This window comes from Heterodontus francisci, unplaced genomic scaffold (genome assembly GCF_036365525.1).
Source record: "Heterodontus francisci isolate sHetFra1 unplaced genomic scaffold, sHetFra1.hap1 HAP1_SCAFFOLD_200, whole genome shotgun sequence".
Lineage (NCBI taxonomy): Eukaryota > Metazoa > Chordata > Chondrichthyes > Heterodontiformes > Heterodontidae > Heterodontus > Heterodontus francisci.
This window is the reverse complement of record NW_027140740.1, coordinates 1,540,001-1,565,040: the sequence shown is the minus strand read 5'-3', so window position 1 is coordinate 1,565,040 and position 25,040 is coordinate 1,540,001. Positions and strand designations below refer to the sequence as shown.

At 48.0% G+C, this 25,040-nt stretch overlaps 1 protein-coding gene across 1 annotated transcript in view; it reads left to right on the top strand.

Moving 5' to 3' along the window:
* The first annotated feature begins 444 nt into the window (after positions 1-444).
* Positions 445-25,040, top strand: part of LOC137360566 (probable G-protein coupled receptor 139) — a 52,517-nt gene continuing 27,921 nt past the window's right edge. The window contains exons 1-2 of the mRNA XM_068025970.1: positions 445-490; positions 9,490-9,666. Coding sequence (XP_067882071.1) covers positions 445-490; positions 9,490-9,666 — 223 coding nt within the window. The remainder of the gene's footprint in view (positions 491-9,489; positions 9,667-25,040) is intronic.

Here is a 25,040-nt window from a genome sequence, read left to right as displayed (position 1 = left end):
TTTAACAGTTAACAAGATTATACCCTGTGTATTAGTGATGACATCTAATTTAACAATGGAACCTAATTGTGTCGCTGGATGGTTTCCATCTTCTATTAATAAAGAAGTCCTTTCAATGTGATATCACATAGTGTCAGCGGGAACATCAGCCCCGGCACTAACAGGGATTAGCAGCTCCAGAGAGAAGGAGAGATAGATCAGAATCTGAGAGCAATAGATTGGAATTTTAAAACAATGGGTCAGAATCTGAGAACACTACATTGGAATGTTACAACAATGGATCAGAATCTGAGAACATTAGACTGGAATGTTGCAACAATGGGTCAGAATCTGAGTTCAGTAGATTGGAATGTTGCAACAATGGGTCAGAATCTGAGAACAATAGATTGGAATGTTACAACAATGGGTCAGAATCTGAGAACACTAGATTGGAATTTTACAACAATGGATCAGAATCTCAGAACAATAGATTGGAATGTTACAACAATGGGTCAGAATCTGAGAACACTAGATTGGAATTTTACAACAATGGATCAGAATCTCAGAACAATAAATTGGAATGTTAGAACAATGGGCAGGAGATCTATCTGGGAGTTTGACTTTCTTTCTGCAAATTATGATTGGCTGCCGTTAAACAGTCGGATCTATTACGCACTGAGGTTTATTCAATACATTTACTATCCCCTCCTGGCTATTATTTGTGTTCCTGGTAAGTCTCCCTATCTATCTATTAATTCCATAAACCATGTTTAACAACATTATTGTTCTTGCCATTTACTCTGCCCTTCTTGCTGTTTTTGTTATTCCTGGAAAGTCTCTATCTCCAGATATTTGCTCTGTAAACCATTGCTACGTGTATTCGACGCTTTGTAATTTACTCTCTCATCTGTGCTGCTGTTGCTGTCCCTGGTAATTCTCTATTTGCCGCTATGAGATCTGTAAAACTTTGTCTCACTGAAATAATGTTCTTGCAATTTTAATTTTGGGAGCTGTGGAGCTAGTATCATCGGTCTTCATCAGCAATTCCATCCCCTACCCATGTACCACTTGCTCCTCACTGGTCAATGTCTCAGGCTGAAGCAGACAGTTCACAATGTCTGTATTCTATTTAAACCTGAGCTGAGTTCATCTCCATAATCTCTCCATTACCAACCCTGCCTACTACCACCTCTGCAATATCACCCATGTCCAACTCTGCCTGAGCCCATCTGCTGCATAAACCCTCATCAGTGCCTTTGTTAAATGCACACTTGACTATTCCAATTCCATCCTGCTCACTTTCCCAGTTATAAACCTCCATAATACACAGCCCATCCAGAACTCTGCTGCCTGTATCCTAACTCATACCAAATCCCGATCACCCATCACCCCTGTGCTCAAATATCTACATTGGCTCCTCGTCTGGCAGCGCCTTAATTTTAATATTCTCATTCTCGTGTTTGAATTCCTTCTTCGTCTCACCCCTCCAATTAGTCCCATTCCGCTATCCATTCCCACATTGCTGCAAATCATTTGACTGGAAGTCTTTTCTTCAATTCCCATTTAAAAGTAACTGTTCGAAAAGGCAGGTTTGAAAATTAGGGGTCGCACTTTTAGGACAGAGATGAGGAGATTTTTATTTTCTCTCTCAGAGTGTTGTATGACTTTGGAACACTCTGCTCTGTAAGTAGTGGAGACAGGGTCATTGAATAACTTTAAGACGGAGGTAGATAGATTATTGTTAGGTAAGGGAATCAAAGGTTATCGGGTAGATGGGAGTGTAGAATTTGAAACACAAATGGATCAGCCATGATCTTATTAAATGGTGGGGCAGGCTCGATGGGCTTAATGGCCTACGTATGCTGCTAATTCATATGATACTGTGATCTTTCTCTCTGTATCTACCTCTCGCCATGATATCCAGCTCTACAGCGCCACTGGACCTAACACCATGGAAGCTTGGATCCATATAATGGTACGAGCTGAGCTGCCTGTCACTTCCAGTGCTCCATTCTGGACAGGGCTCTAGCCACGGTTCACCAAGCATGTGCTGGTAGCGTGAGGAGGGGTTTGACGTGACGTCAATCAGCCATTCCAGCAACTTTGATGTACGTCTTTGAAACTTGGTCTGTGCATGTCACTGACCGCCTGTGTTAGTAACTCTCAGCTGAACATACATTCAACAGCACTAGGAACCCCCTGTAGTGTCATTTAAAAGGACCAGACATCCAACTTACAGGTGAGGGTTTTTTGACCTACGTCTGCTACTGTAATGTTAGTGGAGGTGCTGTGGATGGATTTCTGGTGGTTGTGTTGTGAGCTGCTGCAGACATTCAGGGAGCACAGAGGATTTGGTGACCCAACTCTGGACGAGGTATGGAGAATGTAGTTACATGTCTCTGGGTCTGTAACATGTGGAGCAGAGGCTGCAGAGAGGGGATGCTCTGGAAAGAGTGAGGAGGAGGGGGCTCTGCCCTACCCACTCCGGGTTTTCCATGAGCACTTTTCCTACCTAAACCTAACCCAGGGGCAGTGTGTGAGGGGACTGTAATTCAATAAGGAGGCGGTCACAGAGCTGTGTCACCTCCTGTAACACGAACTGGAGCCTTACACCAGGGTGAGGACGGATCTGTCAGTGGCCGTTCAGGTCACAGTATCATTGAACGTCTATGTATCTGGATCTTTCCAGGCACGAGCATGAGACATATCCCATATGGAGACATAGAAAGTGATGGAGTCGTAGTCATTTATGGCACTGAAGGAAGCCATTCTTCCCATCATGTCCATGCTGGCTCTCCAGTCAGTCCCACTCCATCACTCAGTCTCTGTAGCAAATTAATTTCCTTCAAGTGCTCACCAGCTTGATTTTGAAATCATTGAGTGTCTCGACTTCCACCACAATTGTGCGCAGTGCGTTCCACGTCCCGCTGCTTAAAAAAAAAAGTTATTTCTCATATTCCACCTGCATCTCTTGCCCATCACCTTCAATCCGTGCTCCCAATCCTTTTTCCATCAGTTAATAGGAACAGTCTTTCCTTGTCTAAATTATCTAAACCTGGTTATCATCTTGTAACCTAATCTTGTATCTAAAATCCTCCATCCCTGGAACCATCCTGTTAAATCTCCTCTGCACCATTTTAAGGACCTTCACAATCTTTCTGAAGTTTGATGACCAGAATTGGACACAATAGTCCAGCTGATACCTATCCAGAAATTTCTAAATGTTCATCATAACTTCTCTGCTTTTGAACTCAATACCTCTGTTTATGAAATCCAAGATAATATATGTTTTACTAACCCCTCTCTCAATATGTCCAGCCACCTATAAAGATGGATGCACATGCACCCACAGGTCTCTCCGTTCCTGCACACTGTTTGCAACTGTACTATTAACTCTATATAGCCCTCCTACCCTTTCTGTCAAAATGCAACACCTCACACTTGTCTCACACTTCCATCTGCCACTTATCTGTCCATTCTACTCACCTATCTATGTCCTGTCGCAGGTGGTTCCGAACATCCTCACTTTTTGCCACAGCTTCAAATTTGGTACCAGAGACGGATTTTGAACTTCTACTCTGTATTCCAAGATCCAGGTCATTTACACACAGCAAAATAAAACAGTGGCCTTAGCACTGATCCCGGGGGAACATCCACTGTTTTACATCTTCCAATCTCAAAAACAGCCATTTGCTATGACACGCTGTTTCCTGTACATAAGCCGTTTTTAATCCAATTGGACACCGACCCTCCCATTCCATCAGACTCAATGTTGGGAATTAACCTTTTATATGGTATTTTATCAAACACTTTCTTCAAACCATAATAGACAACATCCATCACATTCCCTTCATCAAACTTCTCTGTTACATCATCAAAAAATTCAATTATTATTTATATAACCTTTCCCACCACCGATTTTAAACTAACTGACCAGTAGTTACTCGGCCTGTCTGTTGTCCATTGATAATCCTGGGAAGTGAGGGTGACCATCTATGTCACCATTTTCTCCCTCAGCAGGGAGAAGCAGGATGAGAGATCCTGTGGCTTTGTCAGGATAGCGGGATTCCTGATGGTGTAGGTGGCTCTGCGGGGCCCCCATGTCAACGGGGAGAGGTACAGGAACTGAAAGAACTCTCACTCCATTAATGTACAGTTGGTGTGTGAGCATGCACAGTACATCATGCTGGTGAATGTCCACTATCCTGGCAGCAGCCACCAGACCTTCATTCTGAAGCAGTGGCGGGCAACACATACTACTTCTCCAGGGACACCCAGGTACGAACGTAACCGCGGAAGAGGGGCAATCAATCAGAGAGGATGGACCCCCGACAGCCCGCAGCGTGGACCTGTGAGTTGCCATCTTGGCCAGGCCCAGGAGCAGACCAACAAGGAGATCCTCCTCCCGGCCCATGCCCCGCCGCACCGGATGCCCAAAGATCAGGGTCGTGGGACTGAAGTGCAGCCAAATCCTGAGGAGCAGCCCCTTCAAATACTCAAGGAGGGGCTGCAACCTCGCACACTCCATATAGACGTGGAACACAGACTCATCCAGGCTGCAGAAAATACAGGCTGCCTGGGAGTCTGTGAAACTACTTAAACGTCTATTGCACGGGACTGCCCTGTGCAAAACCCTCCACCCAAGGTCCCCGATGTAAAGGGAGAGGACTCCCGCATATAACGACCTCCATCGGGGATTTCCCTCGCCGCCAGATGGCAACGCAAGCCACCAGGGTATGTCCGGCCGGCTGACGAGGGCGAGGAAGTGAAGAGTGTGCAGGGCCAGCTCGTAAAGGAAACCTCTCCTAGCCGATTGGAATGGCACGCAGGGAATTTTCCAGCTCAGCTTGGAGCGCTCCGCGCTCCCTGGCCCTTTCATCACCGGCAGTGAGGAGCGTCCCGGGGGCTTCGGCTACTCCTCCACCCGGCGGTCTGTCTCCGGAGTCGACCGCGGGGACAGCTGAGGTGCTCTCCTCCACCTTCAGGGGAGTGCCCTGACTGGAGGCGACCATGTTCCAGACTCTGAATAGATCCTGCTAAAAGATAGGCAACTCCCTCAGAGAGGCACGGCTAACGACTCCACCGGGAGCTGCGTATCGTTTTGAAGGCAGTGACACTGGTGGAAAAAATACATCACTAGCGCACACTATCTGGGAGAACGTTCGAAGTACAGGTATCTCTGCAGGGTCTGAAGGCAGAGAGTCGCAGCCTGGGTGTGGGTGCACACCAGCGACTGGCTTCCCTCCTCGATCGGGAGACTCAGGACTGCGGCAGAAACTGAGAGTTTCCTCTTGCCCCAGAAGAAATTGATCAGTTGATATTGGTGGCAAATGCAGGGGGCGGGGCAAAAGTGACCAACCAGTACCACAGCATGGAGGCCCCCAGTTGGTTTATGACCAGGGCTCAGCCCCTGCAGGAATGCACTCAGAGCAGTCCTGTCCAGTGCCCCAGCCGAGTGGTTACTTTTGCCTCCAACTCCTGCCAGTTTGCTGGCCAGGCTTCCTCAGCGGGGCTAAGGTGGACTCCCAGATAGAAGAGGTGCGTGGTGCTCCACGCAAAAGGCATCAACTCCTCCGGCAGGGAGTCCACCCTCCACTGACCCACCAGGAGACCAGAACATTTCTCCCAATTGATTCTCCCAATTGGAGCTCAAGAGAGCGGACACTTCTTCAAAGAAACACGCTTGCAATGTTCACAAAGTGAAGCAGCAAGCTACCCAGGCGAACGGCGAGGTGGAGCAAGCGGCCCGGCACTAGTTCACTGAACCTCAAAATCTCCGTCTGAAACGTCGGGGCCAACAAGATAGCCACCGCACTAGAAATAGTGGCTTCGTCTCCCGGAATGGTGTGGGTTACCTGCAGAAAGCTCACCTCATATCTCCCTTTCCTGAGGACATAGAGATTGTGCAATCTGCGGTGAGATCACCTACTGCCATTGATGTTGAGGTTGGCTATGGTTATCTTCAAGTCAAAGGTACGTAAATACCCGTCACCAACACGGCACTCTGATGAGGTTGCGGAAGTGCACCTGGCCCTCCATTCGCCCAGCAACCCATTGAGGAACCCATTAAACCGGCGCCTCTCAACCACTTTCACATCCATGCCTTTGCCCGCTTTCTTAAGGGCGTCACGGAAGGACTGGATGATCAGCGCCGGATTCGACCAGCAGCCGAGGGCCAGCTGAGCTTTATTGCGGCAACCCCTGCAACCGCAAGGAAATCCCGGAGTTCCGCCATGGGGATGAGAGGAGACTCGGTGGGAACTCCACCATCTCACTGGCGATGGAATAAAGGTCGTCCTCCGTGCCCGCACATCCTCCTCCGGGACGTCACCGCCAGCGGCCGACACACCCACCACAACGTTGTGGGGCGGACGTCCCGGCCGCGCCAGCTGGTCCCGCCTCCGCGCGATCCCACCCTCCAGGAGTGATGGCAGAGGAGTCCTCTCTGGGTTCTAGAACCGGTTGGCGCCAGCGGCTCAATACCCACATCCAGCTCCGTTCCCAGGCCATTGAGCGGTCCAGGGGAGCTGGATGTTCCGCACTCCAGAAATCCCGCCGCAGCCCAGACCGGAGGTGGAGAGAGGAGGCCATCTCCCGCTCCGCCAGTGCCCACAGGTCCAGCAGATGGGGCAGCATTTTCAGTTATAACCAGGTCGGGTGTCTTCTGGTTGGGAGTGGATTTTGGCTTGGAGGGCTGACCCTTTGGGGCCTCGCCCTCCCCTCCACTCAGGGCACCCGTCCCAGTGGTAGAATGGGAGGCTTCTCCTGGAGCGTCCCCAGGCTCCACCACCACAAGCAGGGCCCCACTTACTCCTGCAGGAGGGGCCTCATGTACATGAGCCCTCCCTTCCCCTCCATTCTGAGGGGTAGGGAGCTCCTGCCCAGACTTTGCAGCCTTGATCATGGTGGTGGCAGGGGAAACCTGGGGACCTGAAGCAGGAGACAGCTCCCCTCCAACAGATGGGCCCTTCCCAGTTGGGTGCAGAGGCTCAGCGACCTCTATGCCATCAGAGGCCTCCGCCTCCGCAGTCTCTTTTTTTTTAAGTCACCCTTGGCCTAAGCCCAGCCCTGGGGCAAGTGGGCTCCCCGAGATCGGGCCTTGGGCTGAACTCAGGCTCGGGTTGTAACAATGTGTCCAGGGGCCGCGTCTCTTGATGTTTATTTTTCCTCTGCGCCTTCCTTCCACCTGGACGGGAGCTCCCCACCCCGCCGGAGGCTGCAAATATCACAGCCTCCGAACCGACTGGACGGTATCTGGTGGAGGTGTGGAGGGGGGTGGGAGGAGGTGCAGCGGCGCCATCCTGGACTGTCGAGGTGGAGTTGGCAGCCGGGAAGTTGGGGCAGTTCTTCCGAGCATGCCCCATCCACTTGCAGGTAAGGCACCATGCCCCCTCCAAGGTCCTGAAGACGCGGTGGCCGTGGCCTGGAACTCTACATTGAAATGGCCCTCTGTAACCTCCTGCCGCGCCAGCTGCAGAGATAACTGGCGGCGGAAGGAGGACACATGCCGAGGTTGTTCTCCCGAAGACTGAGCGGGAATGGGGTTAGCCCCGTCTTTACTTCCCCCAGATGGTGCAGGTGGGAATGGAGGAGCTCTCCAGAAATGAAGGGCAGGGTGTCCACTGGCAGTAAGGTCTAGACCAGGGTGAGCCCCTAGTTCAGGGCCAGGGACATCGCACGCTCGGTCTTCAGGAATAACACTGCCTTCCCATACATTTTAGAGGCTGCAACCTCTCCAAAACAATTGCAGCATTACCTCATGGTTTCACTCCACACTGCCGTCTCCTTTCTCCACTCTGCATAAACCTCTCTCCTGTGACTGCATTATCCTCTGTCCACTCTGCATTCTCCTCTCTCCAGTTACTCCAGTCTCCTTTCTCCACTCTGCTGTTGTAGCAGCACAGGTGCAGCTGCTCCCCCAGATCGCAGGCAGGAAGTGCTCCAAATTGCCCAGCCAATCCCGTGCTGCACCTGTCCTGGGAGTGTTTGATGGGGGACAGTGTAGAAGGAGCTTGACTCTATATCTTCCCCACACTGCACCTGTCCTGCGAGCAGATTAAACTAATATGATCGATATTCTGCATGTGTGGCATTCCTGAACATTAATCTCTGTGACAGTGTTTGTGCTGTTCTGTCCTTATATTATACAACTCTTTCAATTGCTGTCTGTCGCTGGAGTCTGTGTTCGTCAAGTAGATGCCTCATTGGTTATTGCTGAGTGTTACTATTGAACTATGGGAGCAGTCACTGCTTGTTGCGATAATGACCTCGCTCAACTGACCTTATCCACCCACTCAATCCCACTCCCCAGCCAGTGACTGTGGCTGAACCAGCTTGTTCACAACCTAGGCTTCCCAGAGAACTCTGAGCCGAGCTGCCAGCGCCATCAGCCAGACCACTTTCTTCCACCTCCATTTCCTTTCCTGTCTCTGTTTCTGCCTTAGCTCATCTGCTGCTGAATCCGTCATCCATTCCTTTGTTAGCTCCAGATGCAACTATTCCAACCCTCTCATCACTTACATCTTAGCGTGTCCCCCCATAAACTTCAGCCCATCTAAAATTCTGCTGCCTGTATTAATTCACACCAAATCCCATTTATCCATCATGCCTGCACTTGCTGTTCTACATTGCCTACTGGTTTGGTCAATATGTCCTCCTGAAGTCTCTGACTATCCACCTCACAGTTTACATTTCCCAGCTCCACATCATCTGCAAACGTTGAAATCATGCCATTTATATATACGACTGTGCCATTAATATGTGACAAACGGAGGAGTGATCCTAATACTGATCACTGAGGAACACTACTGTATACTCCCATCCAATCTGAACAACAACTGTTCACAACTTATCTCTGCTTTCTGTTTCTTAGGCAGTGTCATAACCACACTATCACTGCCCCTTTAATCCATGGGCTGTAGTTTTCCTAACAAGTCCATTAGATGGCACTTGATCAGCTGACATTTGAAAGTCCATATAAATAACATCAGCCATGCTGCCTTCAACAAGCCGTTCCATGACGTCATTGAAGAACTCGATCAAGTTTGTTAGACATGGCTGACATTAACATGTCCAGTATGTTTGTCATTTGTGAACTATTGTTTTTTCAGAGTTTATTCATTTCTCTTGTTTTAAACAAGGGTGTCACATTGGGGAATCTGTAGTCATCTGTCACCACCGCTATATCCTAGGAGGATTGAAAGATTCTGGCCATTCTCTCTGCCAGTTCCACCATGCTTTACATCAGAAACCCTCATACATCCCAACTGGAAAGCGTAAATGTTATTTATTATCGTGGCACATAAAGTGTTGGATCGAAAGGAGTTAACTAAACCTGTTTGTTCGGTAACTGCAATTAATGTCAGTCTCCATGGATCCTAATTGTGTCACTGGAGGGTTCCCTCTACTATTAATGAGGGGCTCCTTCAAAATGTGTTATCCCATAGTGTCAGCGGGAGCTTCATCCCTGGCACTAACGGATCCGTGGTTCTAGAGAGAGGGAGGGGATAGATCAGAATCTGAGAAAAGTAGATTGGAATGTTACAACAATGGACAGGAGTTTATCTTCTTGGTTTTACAGTCTTACTGCAGATGGTGATTGGATACCATTAGATTGGCGGATCTCCGCTGCATTCAAGATGATTCAATGCATTTACTATCCCATTCTCGCTATTGTTGGTGTCCCTGGTAAGTTTTGCTCTACCTTTTAATTCAATAAACCATGTTCAACTGCATTACTGATCTTATCTTTTACTCTGTCCACCTTGATACTGTTGTCATTCCTGGCAAATGTCTGTCTCCAGATATTAGCTCTAAATACCATTGCTAACTGTATTACTATTGTTTAAATTTACTGTTGCATCATTGCTGCTGTTGTCACACTGCTAAGTCACTCTATTCACCTTTTACATGTGTAAACCACAATTCAATGCATTATTGCCCTAGTTATTTATGTATTTGGGAGATTGAAGCCATTGTTTTCAGTATCCAACAGAAACTCTGTTCTCTATCCAACGAATCTGACAATACATGAGGCTGAAACAGAGTATTCACTTCCTCGCTGATTGCTTTGACCCTGAGCTGAGTTCCAATACTTTAGTTTAGAGATACAGCAGTGAAACAGGCCCTTCGGCCCACCGAGTCTGTGCCGACCATCAACCACTCATTTATACTAATCCTGCACTAATCCTACACTAATCAGAGCTGGCGGGCAGCCATAAAGACAGGGCTAAATTGTGGCGAGTCGAAGAGACTTAGTAGTTGGCAGGAAAAAAGACAGAGGCGCAAGGGGAGAGCCAACTGTGCAACAGCCCCAACAAACAAATTTCTCTGCAGCACCTGTGGAAAAGCCTGTCACTCTAGAATTGGCCTTTATAGCCACTCCAGGCGCTGCTTCACAAACCACTGACCACCTCCAGGCGCGTATCCATTGTCTCTCGAGATAAGGAGGCCCAAAAGAACACTAATCCCATATTCCTACCACATCCCCACCTGTCCCTATATTTCCCTACCACCTACCTATACTCATGACAATTTATAATGGCCAATTTACCTACCAAGCTGCATGTCTTTTGGCTTGTGGGAGGAAACCAGAGCACCCGGAGAAAATCCACGCAGACACAGGGAGAACTTGCAAACTCCACACAGGCAGTACCCAGATTTGGACCCGGGTCGCTTGAGCTGTGAGGCTGCGGTGCTTACCACTGTGCCACTGTGCCGCCTGTATCCTGTCCATCCCCAATCCAGTCTACGACCATTTCCTGGACATTTTCCCGGCGGTTTGGCACAGTGCTACCCCAGTGGCTATAGAAAGTTATATTTGTTCATCGATGTGGGCATCGCTGGATAGGCCAGGATTTATTGTCCATCCCTAACTGTCGTTGAGAAGGTAGAGATGATCTGTTTTCTTGAACTTTTTTACCCAGCGACAGTGAAGGAATGGCAATATAGTTCCAAGTCAGGATGGTGCGCTGCTTGGAGGGGAGCTTGCTGGTGGTGGTGTTCCCATGCATCTGCTCCCTTTGCCCTTCTAGCTGGTAGAGGTTCCGGGTTTGGAAGGTGCTGTTGAAGGAGGCTTGGTGAGTTGCTGCAGTTCATCTTTTATACTGTACACACTGCTATCATTTTGCTCCAATGCTGGAGTCATAGATCTACGACATAGAAGGAGGCCATTATGCATGCTGTCTCTGTGCAGAGCAATCCAGTCAATCCCACTCCCTGCACAATCCCCATAGCCCTGAAAGTACATTTCCTTCAAGTACCCATTCAGTTTCCTTTTGAAATCACTGATTTGTCTCCACTTCCAACTGCCTTATGGCAGTGAATTCGAGGTCATACGACCCACTGCATAAAAAAACTTCTTCTTCACATTCCCTCTGCATCTCTGGCCCAACACCTTCCATCTGTGTCCCCTGGTCCTTGTACAATTTGTTAATGGGAACAGTTTCTCCTTGTTTACTTTATCTAAGCCTGTCATAATTTTGTCCACCTCCATCAAATTTCCTCTCAATCTCCGTTGCACCAGTGAGAAGCACACAATATTTTCCAAAATAACATTGTAACTAAAAGCCCCCAACCCTGGAATATTTCTGTCAAATCTCCTCTGCACCGTCTCAAGGACTCTCACATCATTCCTAAAGGGTGGTGATGAGAACTGGGCACATAACTTGAATTGGGGCCTAACCAGAGACCTATATCGTTGCATTATAAAACTTCCCTACTTTTGTATTCTGTTTCTCTATTTATGAAGCCCAATCTATCAGGCGCAGATTCACACAAACACACCCAGACACACACACACACACACACACACGCAGAAATCATACCCCTGACATTGAGACAGACACACACAGAGCCCAGGACGAGGGTCAGATACACACACACACCTCCACACATACACACACACAAACACAAACAAACACACGCAGACATACACACACGCACGCACACACACACATAGAGGTCAGGCCAGGAACCTGAGTCAGATGCACCCACACTCGAGCACACACAGACAGTCACACTCGGACACACATACAGATCACAACCGAGGCACTGAGCCAGTCACACACACACTCACACACACACACACACACACACACACACACACAGATCACACGTCAGGCACTGAGCTAGACACACAGAGACACACACATACACGCTCAGATCACAAAGCGTCCCCTGAGCCTCTCTCACACGCACACACACAGATCACACGTCAGGCACTGAGCTAGACAGACACACAAACACACACGAACACAGATCACACCACGAACATTGAACCAGTCAAATTTACACACATACACGCATACACGCACACAAACTGCGATACAGGCATTCAGGCACTCACTCACACACACACACACACTCTCTACAACACAGGCATTCGGACACACACACACACATACGCACACACTATAATCCAGGCATGCAGGCTCACACACACACTCACACACACACACACGCACACCATAGCCCAGGCCCTGAGATATATATACGCACACATTACAACACAATTACTGAGACACACACACAGACACAAACACCGACAACACAACACACACACGCAGCCACTTACACACACACAAAAACACACAAACACAGACAAACACACGCGCACACACACACAGATTGACACACACACAGATTAACACACACACAGACGCAGACACACAGCACAACCCAGGCTGTTTGGGTGGAATGACTAAATGAATCACTCGACATCCAGATCCAATTCAACCATCAAAGAGTTTATTATTTTACACCGGTGGGGAACAGGCCTCTGGACAGTTCATGTACCTCTCCACTGAACAGACGAAATTCCATAGTTTAAGTACAGTTACTCAGCCCATTTCGGCTGGATATTGTCCAATTGATTCCGGGTCTTATAATCACATGGATGTGTGATCAGCGCATGTTCTACCCCTTATTCTGAGGGTTTCATCATCTTGTGACTATGTGATCAATTCCCGTCGTACCCCTTATCTCTTTCGGTGATGAAATAACGGATGTAGAATTTTAAGCTTGTTTAGAACAATGCGACCCTGTATCTGTGTGTGTCCAGGACCTCTTCTTATCTAACTACTGTCTGGGTTTCTCTATGAGTATGTTTAACTGCCTTGTTGTATACATTACTTCTAATCTAGTTTCTATTGAAACAGCGAATTAATCTATTCCTTACTACAATTTACTATGTGTCACACATTACTATGGCAGGCTACAATCTGCTGTTTCAGACAAATACCTTCTTCAGCCATTTTGTTGCCAGACCTGTCATTTTGTTCATTTAACTGTTGCTTCTGCCACGGCTGGCCCTCACACAGGCCCTGATACAAACCCACATACAGACACACACACACACACACACACAGACCCTGATACAATCCCATACACTGACACACACACAGATCCTGATAAAATAACCCACACGCACATACGCACACAGACCCTGATACAAACCCACCCACACGCACACACACACAGACCCTGATACAAACCCACACACAGACACACACACAGACCCTGATACAAACCCACACACAGGCACACACAAAGACACTGATACAAACGCACACATACACACACACACAGAGAACCTGATACAAACCCACATACATACATACACACAGGTCCTGATACAAACACACACACACACACACAGGCCCTGATGCTAAACCACACTCAGACACACACACAGATCCTGATACAAACCCACTACAGATACACACAAAGACCCTGATACAAACGCACACACAGGCACACACTGGGAATGATACAAACGCACACATACACACACACACACACAGAACCTTATGCAAAACCACATACATACACACACACACCTGCCCTGATACAAACACACACCCACACACACACACACACACACACAGGCCCTGATACAAACCCCCCCCACACACACACACAGACCCTGATACAAACCCACATACAGACACACACACAGACCTTTGTACAAACCCACACAGACACACACACAGATCCTGATACAAACCCACACACAGGCAAACACAGAGACACTGATACAAATGCACACATACACACACACACACACAGAACCTGATACAAACCCACATACATACACACACACAGGACCTGATAAAAACCCACATACAGACACACACACAGGCCCTGATCCAAACCCACATATGTGCACACACAGATCCTGATACAAACACACACACACACACACACACACAGGCCCTGATGCTAAACCACACTCAGACACACACACAGATCCTGATACAAACCCACTACAGATACACACAAAGACCCTGATACAAACCCACACACAGGCACACACTGGGAATGATACAAATGCACACATACACACACACACACAGAACCTTATGCAAAACCACATACATACACACACACACAGGCCCTTATACAAACACACACACACACACAGGCCCTGATACAAACCCACACACACACACGCACACACACACACAGACCATGATACAAACCCACATACAGACACACACACAGACCTTTGTACAAACCCACACACAGACACACACAAAGACCCTGATACAAACCCACACACAGGCAAACACACAGACACTGATACAAACGCACACAGACACACACACACAGGCCCTGACACAAACCCACACAGAGACACAGACCCTGATGCAAACCCACAAACAGACATACACACCGTCCCTGATACAAACATACACACACACACACACAGACTCACACACACACACTCAGACCCTGATTCAAACCCACATGCAGACACACACGAAGACCCTGATACAAGCACACACACACACACACACACAGAGGCCCTGATGCAAACACACAGACACACACACAGTCGCTGATACCAACCCACATACAGAGACACAGACAGGCCCTGATACAAACTCACACACAGACGCACACACAAACACACACAAACACACCCACACACACCCACACACACCCACCCACACACACACACACACACACACACACACCCCACACACACACTCATAGATCCTGATACAAACCCACATATTGAGAGACACAGACCGAATACAAACACACACAGGCCCGATACAAACCCACACCCAGCCACACACTCAGACCCTGATACAAACCCACATACAGACATACACACAGACCCTGATACAAACCCACATACAGACCCACACAGGCCTTGATACAAACATACACACACACACACACACCCTGATATAAACCCACATACAGACACCCACACAGACCCTGATACAAACACACCCACACACTACAATCCAGGCATAAAGGGACACACACACACACACACACACACACACACACACACACACACACACACACACAGTTACACGAATATACAAAACACAACACAGACCTGGAAGCACACGCACAAACACATACACACATGCACATATGCACACACACATACAGGCGACAATCAGGGCATGCAGGCTCACACACACAGACACAACATAGCCGAGGCCCTGAGATATATACACACACACATTCCAGCACAATTAATCAGACACACACACAAGCTGACACACTCCGACACACACACAAATCACAATCCAGGCACATGGCGAGACAAACATACACACATACACACACACTACAATCCAGGCATGCAGATACGCACACACACATTCACACACACACACACACACACAAACACACACACACACATACCATAGCCGAAGCACTGAGATATATACCCACACACACATTACAACAAAATCACACAAACACACACACACAGACACACAGCACAACCCAGGCCCTGATCCAACCCACACACAGAAACACAGGCATGCACAAGCACACACACATACACACACACACACACACACACACACACAGGCGTGCACACACACTGATACACGCAGATACAAAGCACATCTCAGGCCTGAAACACATGCACACACACACATACTCACATGCACCTATGCCAACACGCATACACAGACTACAAACTAGACATCCAGGCACAAACACACTCTCACGGATGTCACCCAAGGGAATTCATATACAAACACACACACACACACATACTCACCCACACTACAATCCAGGCATGCAGGCACACACTCACAGGCACACGCACAGACACACAGCACCAACCATCACAGAGACATGGACACAGACACAAACACACACATACACGCACACACACACAGACACAGAGCAATACAGGCATGGGTGACTAAGGATTTAAGGTGAAAGGGAAGAGGTTTAAAGGTGATGATAGGTGTAAATATTTCACACAAAGAATAGTGAGTAGCTGGAATGAACTGCCTGAGGAGGTGGTGGAGGCAGGAACAGCAGCGACATTTAAGAGGCATCTGGACAGGTACTTGAATGAGCAAGGCATAGAGGGATATGGAATTAATGCAAGCAGATGCGATTTCGTATAGATAGGCATTATGGCCGGCATGAACGCGGTCGGCCGAAGGGCCTGTTTCTCTGCTGTACGACTCTATGACTCTCTCTCTCACACACACTCACACTCTCTCTCACACGGTCGCAAACACACACAGACACACAAACACACACACTCCCTCAGTCACACACATTTTCAAACTGGCACAGACATACACACTCTCCCTCACACACACACACAATCTCACCCACACACTCACACACACACACACACACACACACACACACACACACACACACACACACACACGTTCATGCATACACACACACACACTCTCTCTATCTCTCTCACACACACACACACTTTCTCCAGGACACATACAAGCTTCCTCTCACACACACACACTCTCACATGTACGCACACACACTCTTCCTCAGACACACACACACACTGCACTTCGGATGCACGCGGGCAAACACACGCACACATACATACACTCACAAAGAACAAAGAACAGTACAGCACAGGAACAGACCATTCGGCCCTCCAAGCCTGCGCCGATCTTGATGCCTGCCTAAACTAAAACCTTCTGCACTTCCGGGGACCGTATCGCTCTCTTCCCGTCCTATCCATAACACAACGCATGTCTGAAACACACTAAACCACAATAACACAGAGACACAGACACACACACACCCCGACACCGGTCATCCCAGAGGCACTGAGCCAGGCACAGACACACAAACTCACAGATGCACCTACACGCACATACAAACACAAAGCACAACTCGGTCCCAGTGAGAAACAAACATACACCAACAAACACACACACACACACCAACAAACACACACACACAGACACACACAGACACTCACACACACACACACACTGCAATATAGGCATGGGTAACTAAAACTAGAGGGCATAGATTTAGGGGCGAGGGAGGAGGTTTAAAGGTGATTAAAGGGGTAGATATTTCGCACAAAGAACAGTGGGTATCTGGAATGAACTGCGTGAGAAGGTGGTGCAGGCAGGAACAGTAGCGACATTTAAGAGGCATCTTGATAGGTAATTGACTGAGCAAGGCATAGAGGGAAATAGAATTAATGCAGGCAGATGAGATTAGATACGATAGGTATTATGGTGGGCATGGACGTGGTGGGCCGAAGGGCCTGTTTATATGCTGTATGACTCTATGACTCTCTCTCACACACACACTCACGCTCTCTTTCTCTCATACGCATGCGTGCATACACACAGACACACACACACTGCCTCAGTCACACACATGCTCACTCAGGCACCGGCACACACATTCTCTCTCACACACGCACAATCTCACTCACACACACACACACACACTCTCACGCATACACGCACTCTCTCTGTCAGACACACACTCTCTCTCTCTCTCACTATCTCTCTCTCACACACACACACACATACACACACGCGCAAACATATACACACACTCTCACACACACGCACAGGCTTTCTCTCATAGGCACACACACACACACATCCTGTCACACACACACAATCTCTCATTCACACACACTCTCTCTCACACACACACACACACACACACACACACGCTCACTCACACAGACACAGACACGCACTCTCTTACACACACACACACACACTCTCTATTTCACACACACACGGTCTCTATCTCTCTCACGCACTTTCTCGCTCTCTCATACACACACACACGCGCGCTCTTATACACACACAAACTCTCTCTCACACACTCGCTTTCACTCACATATACACACACTCTCTCTGTCACACACAAACAACACCCCCACATACTATTTCGCAGACACACTCTCTCTCTCTCTTTCATACATATACGCACTGTCTCTCACACGCACACGCTCTCTCTCACACACACACGCTATCTCTGACACACACTCTCTCTCTCATACACATAAACACACACGCTCTGGCCCTCTCTCACACACACACACGCTTTCTCTCCCTCTTTCACACACGCACACACACTCTTTCTCTCATACACACATGCTTTCTCTCTCTCACACACATACATGCTCTCTGTCTCTCTCTCACACACACACATGCTCTGTCTCTATCTCTCACACACACACACACACACGCACACACACTGTCACATACACTCACGCTCTCCCTCAGACATGCATTCTCACACGCACACACGCACATGCACAACACACTCCCTCAGTCACAGGCATGCTCTCTCTCGCACAGACACACACACTCTCTCACACACACACACACAATCTGTCTCACACATTCAAACACACACTCTCTCACACATACACACTCTCTCTCCGTCACACACATGCTGTCTCTCTCACACACCAACAGAGACACGCTCTCTCTCCCTCAGAAACGCACACGCTCTCTCTCAGACGCACAATCTCATACACACTCTCTCACACACACACTCTGTCTCACTCTCTCTCTCACACACACACACACAGACTCTCTCTCACACATAGACACACACACACACACATAGACACACACTATGTCTCTCTCTCTCTCTTTCTCTCTCACGCACGCACACACATTCTCTCCTTCACACCCACACGTACATACGCGCACTCTCTCTCATACACACAGTCTCTCTCAGACACACACACGCTATATCGCACACACACACGCTCACACACACACACACAAGCACAGTTTCTCTCACACTCACACACTCACACACAGACTCTCTCTCACACATAGACACACACACATACACACACACTATGTATCTCTCTCTCTTTCTCTCTCACGCACGCACAAACATTCTCTCCTTCACACCCACACGTACACACGCACACTCTCTCTCAAACACACACAGTCTCTCTCAGACACACACACGCTATATCACACACACACACACACAAACACAGTCTCTCTCACACTCACACGTATAAACACTCTCTGTCCTACTTACGCACACACACACTCTCTCTCTCACGCACACACACACACACACACAGTCTCTCATGCACACACTCTCTCTCACACACATATGCATACATATATGCATTGTCTCCCATACTCACACACAATCTTTCAAACATACACACATGCTCTCTCTCAGATGCACAGATGCACACACATTCACTCTCGTACACGCACACACTGTCTCTCACACACTCACACACCCACACAGACACACTCACTCACAGAGACACAGACACACCCTCTCTTGCACACAAACGCTCTCTCTCACACACGGTCTCTATCTCTCACACACACACGCTCTGTCACACACAAGCACACATATATAAACACTCTATACCTCTCTCTCACACACACAGACTCTCTCTCTCATGCACACACTCACATTCTCTCTTTCACAGCAACATGTACACACACACACTTTCTCTTTCACACACACATACACACATAAAACACTCTCTATCTCTCTCTCTCTATCTCTCTCTCTCTCTCTCTCTCTCACACACACACACACACACACACACAAGCTCACTCTCTCACACACACAAACATACAGGCACTGTCTCTCCCTCTCTTGCACACGCACCCACACATACTCACTTTCACACACACATATACACACGCGGGCTCTCTCGCACACACAATCTCTCTTTCATACGTACACACACAGTATCTCTCACACACACATACTCTCTCACTCAGTCGCTTTCACACAGAGACACACGCACGCTCTTTCTCTCTCTCACACACACACTCTCACGCACAAACACTCTCTCTCACACGCACACACACTCTCTCTCAGATACACAGACAGTCTCTCTCACACACACACTCACACTCCCTCACACACTCCCTCACACACACACAAAGACTCTCTCTCTCTCACACCCATACACACACTCTTTCACACACACACACACTCTCACACACACAGGCTTTCTCTCAGAGACAAGCACATACATACACTTCCTGTCACACACACACACACAGCCTGTCTCACACACACAACATCACTCATGCACACACACTCTCTCACACACATGCACACAAACACACCCACACACACTCTCTGTCACACACACTTTCTCTAGGACACATACAAGCTCCCTCTTACACACACACAGTCTCACAGTTACGCAAACACACACTCTCCCTCAGACACAAACACACTCTCTCTCTCTCACACACACACACACACACACACCCGTACACACACACACGCACTGTCTCCCTCTCACATACAAACGCACACACACACACACATTCACTCTTTCTCTCACACACACACAAATTCATACACACACACACAGACTCACCTCTCACACACACTCTCTCTCACATACAGTCTCTCTCACAGACACTCTCTCTCTCATACACACTTGTTTTCGCACAGAGGCACACACACGCTCTCTCTCACGCACACTGGGACAAACTCACTCTCTCTCTCTCACACACACACACACACACACACACTCTCTCTCTTTCACACACACGTGCACACACACAGACACTCTCTCTCACACACACGCACTCTCTTTCTCACACAAACACTCTAACACCCACAGGCTTTCTCTCAGAGGCACACACATGCACACACAGCCTGTCCCACACACAGTCTCTCATACACACACAATTCTCTCATACACACACACACGCATTCTCTCTCTGGGACACATACAAGCTCCCTCATACATACACACACTCTCACACGTACGCACGCACAAACTCTCACTCAGACACACACACACTCTCTCTCTCTCTAAAATAAAAGCAAAATACTGCGGTTGCTGGAAATATGAAATAAAAACAAGAAATGCTGGAACCACTCAACAGGTCTGGCAGCATCTGTGGAAAGAGAAGCAGAGTTAACGTTTCAGGTCAGTGACCCTTCTTCGGAGCTGACAAATATTAGAAATGTCAAAGTTTATAAGCAAGTGAGGCGGGGGTGGGGCAAGAGATAACAAAGGAGAAGGTGTAGATTGGAAAAGGCCTCATAGCTGACCAAAAGGTCATAGAGCAATGGCAAACAATATGTTAATGGTGTGTTGAAAGACAAAGCATAATGCAAATAGGGTGTTAACGGACTGAAGGTTGAACAGCAGCAAGTACAAACATGAAATAAAACAGTGGGTAAGGAAACTGAACAATCTAAGATGAAATGAAATGCACACATGTTCACTCTCACACACACACACACATTTTCTGTCACACACACACAATCCCTCTCTGACACACACACACACTCATACACACGCACACACACACACACAGACACTCACTCACACAGACTCAGACACGCACTCTCTTACACACACACGGTCTCTATCTCTCTCACACACATGTTCGCTCTCTCATATACACACACGCCCGTTCTTACACACACACACACACTCTCTCTCACACACACTCGCTTTCGCACACACATACACACACAATCTCTATCACACACACCCACATACTCGCTCACTGACACTCTCTCTTTCTCTGTCACACACACGCACACGCTATCTCACACACACACTCTCTCTCACACACACATACATACACTCTCTGGCCCTCTCTCTCACACACATACATGCTTTCTCTCTCTCACACACAGACATGTTCTCTGTCTCTATCTCTCTCACACACACACAAACACACAAGCTCTCTCTCTCTCTATCGCACACACACACATGCTCTCTCTCTCTCTCTCTCTCTCTCTCTCTCTCACAGACGCACACACACACACATTTTCTGGCCCTCTCTCACACACACACACGCTTTCTCTCTCACACACACTGACATGCTCTCTGTCTCTCTCTCTCACACACACACACACAAACACACATACTCACGCTCTCTCTCTCAGAAAAACATTCTCACTCGCACACACACACATGCACAACACACTCCCTCAATCACAGACATGCTCGCTCTCGCACAGACAGTCTCTCTCTCTCACACACACACACACACACACACACACACACTCTCTGGCCCTCTCTCTCACACACATACGCTTTCTCTCTCTTTCACATACACACGTGCACACACACACTCTCTCTCTCACACACAGACACTCTCTCTCTCACACACGCACTCTCTCTCACAAACACGCACTCCCACACACACACTCTCTCTCTGTCACATACACAGTCTCCCTCTCTCACACACACACATACACACACACTCTCTCTAACACACACAGACCTTCTCTCAGAGGCACACACATACAAACACGGCCTGTCCCACACACACAGTCTCTCATACACACACAATTCTCTCACACACACACACGCACACACTCACACGCACTCTCTCTCTGGGGCACATACAAGCTCCCTCATACATACACACACTCTCACACGTACGCACACACAAACTCTCACTCAGACACACACACACTCTCTCTCTCTCTAAAATAAAAGCAATATACTGCGGTTGCTGGAAATATGAAATAAAAACAAGAAATGCTGGAACCACTCATCAGGTCTGGCAGCATCTGTGGAAAGAGAAGCAGAGTTAACGTTTCGGGTCAGTGACCCTTCTTCGGAGCTGACAAATATTATAAATGTCAAAGGTTATAAGCAAGTGAGGCGGGGGTGGGGCAAGAGATAACAAAGGAGAAGGTGTAGATTGGACAAGGCCACATAGCTGACCAAAAGGTCATGGAACAATGGCAAACAATATGTTAATGGTGTGTTGAAAGACAAAGCATAATGCAAATAGGGAGTTAACGGACTGAAGGTTGAACAGCAGCAAGTACAAACATGAAATAAAACAGTGGGTAAGCAAACTGAACAAACTAAGATGAAATGAAATGCGCACATGTTCACTCTCACACTCTCTCTCACACACATAATCTCTCTCTGACACACACACACACACTCATACACACGCACACACACACACAGACACTCACTCATGTAGAGTCAGACACACACTCTCTTACAAACACACACACATTCTCTCGCTTTCACACACACACACGGTCTCTATCTCTCTCACACACATGCTCGCTCTCTCAGACAAACAGACGCCCGCTCTTACACACACACACACACTCTCTCACACAAACGCACACACTCTCACACACACACACACAATCTGAGACACACACACACTCTCTCACACACACTCGCTTGGGCACACACTTACACACACTCTCTGTCACACACACCCACATACTGTCTCACAGACACTCTCTCTTTCTCTGTCACACACACACGCACTCTATCTCACACACACACGCTCTCTCACGCACGCACACGCTATCTCTCACACACACTCTCTCTCGCACACACACATACACACACTCTCTGTCCCGCTCTCTCTCACACACACGCTTTCTCTCTCTCTTTCACACACACACACGCTCTATCTCACACACACGCATGCTTTCTCTCTCACACACACAGAAACACACATGCTCTCTCTCTCTCTCTCCCTCTCTCTCTCTCTACCTCTCTCTCTCTCTCTCTCGCACATACACACTCACTGTCTCACACACAAACACATCCACAGACTCTCTCTCACATATACACACACACACACTCTCTCTCTCAAACACACACTCATGCTCTATCACACGCACACGCTCACACATACACACCCACAGTCTCTCTCACACTCACACACTCTCACAGACACACACATATGCACACTCTCTCTGTCACACACGCACACATATAAGCACACTCTCTCCCACACACACGCACATACAATCTCTCTCACACAAACACACACTCGCACGCACACACACTCTCTCTCACACACACACTCTCTCTCTCCCTCTCTCTCTTGCACACACACACTTCCTCTCTTTCACACCCACACGTACACACACACTCTCTCTCTCAAACGCACACACACTCTATCACACACACACGCTCACACGCACTCATGCACACACAGACACACACACACTCTCTCTCTCTCACACACGCACACATATAAACACACTCTCACACCACACACACACTCTCTCTCTCACACACACACACGCACACACACACACTCTCTCTCTGTCACACACACACACACTCACTCTCTCACACACACTCTCTCTAGGACACATACAAGCTCCCTCTTACATACACACACTCCCACACGTACGCACACACACACTCTCACTCAGACACACACACACTCTCTCTCTCTCTAAAATAAAAGCAATATACTGCGGTTGCTGGAAATATGAAATAAAAACAAGAAATGCTGGAACCACTCATCAGGTCTGGCAGCATCTGTGGAAAGAGAAGCAGAGTTAACGTTTCGGGTCAGTGACCCTTCTTCGGAGCTGACAAATATTATAAATGTCAAAGGTTATAAGCAAGTGAGGCGGGGGTGGGGCAAGAGATAACAAAGGAGAAGGTGTAGATTGGACAAGGCCACATAGCTGACCAAAAGGTCATGGAACAATGGCAAACAATATGTTAATGGTGTGTTGAAAGACAAAGCATAATGCAAATAGGGAGTTAACGGACTGAAGGTTGAACAGCAGCAAGTACAAACATGAAATAAAACAGTGGGTAAGCAAACTGAACAATCTAAGATGAAATGAAATGCGCACATGTTCACTCTCACACTCTCTCTCACACACATAATCTCTCTCTGACACACACACACACTCATACACACGCACACACACACACAGACACTCACTCATGTAGAGTCAGACACGCACTCTCTTACAAACACACACACATTCTCTCGCTTTCACACACACACACGGTCTCTATCTCTCTCACACACATGCTCGCTCTCTCA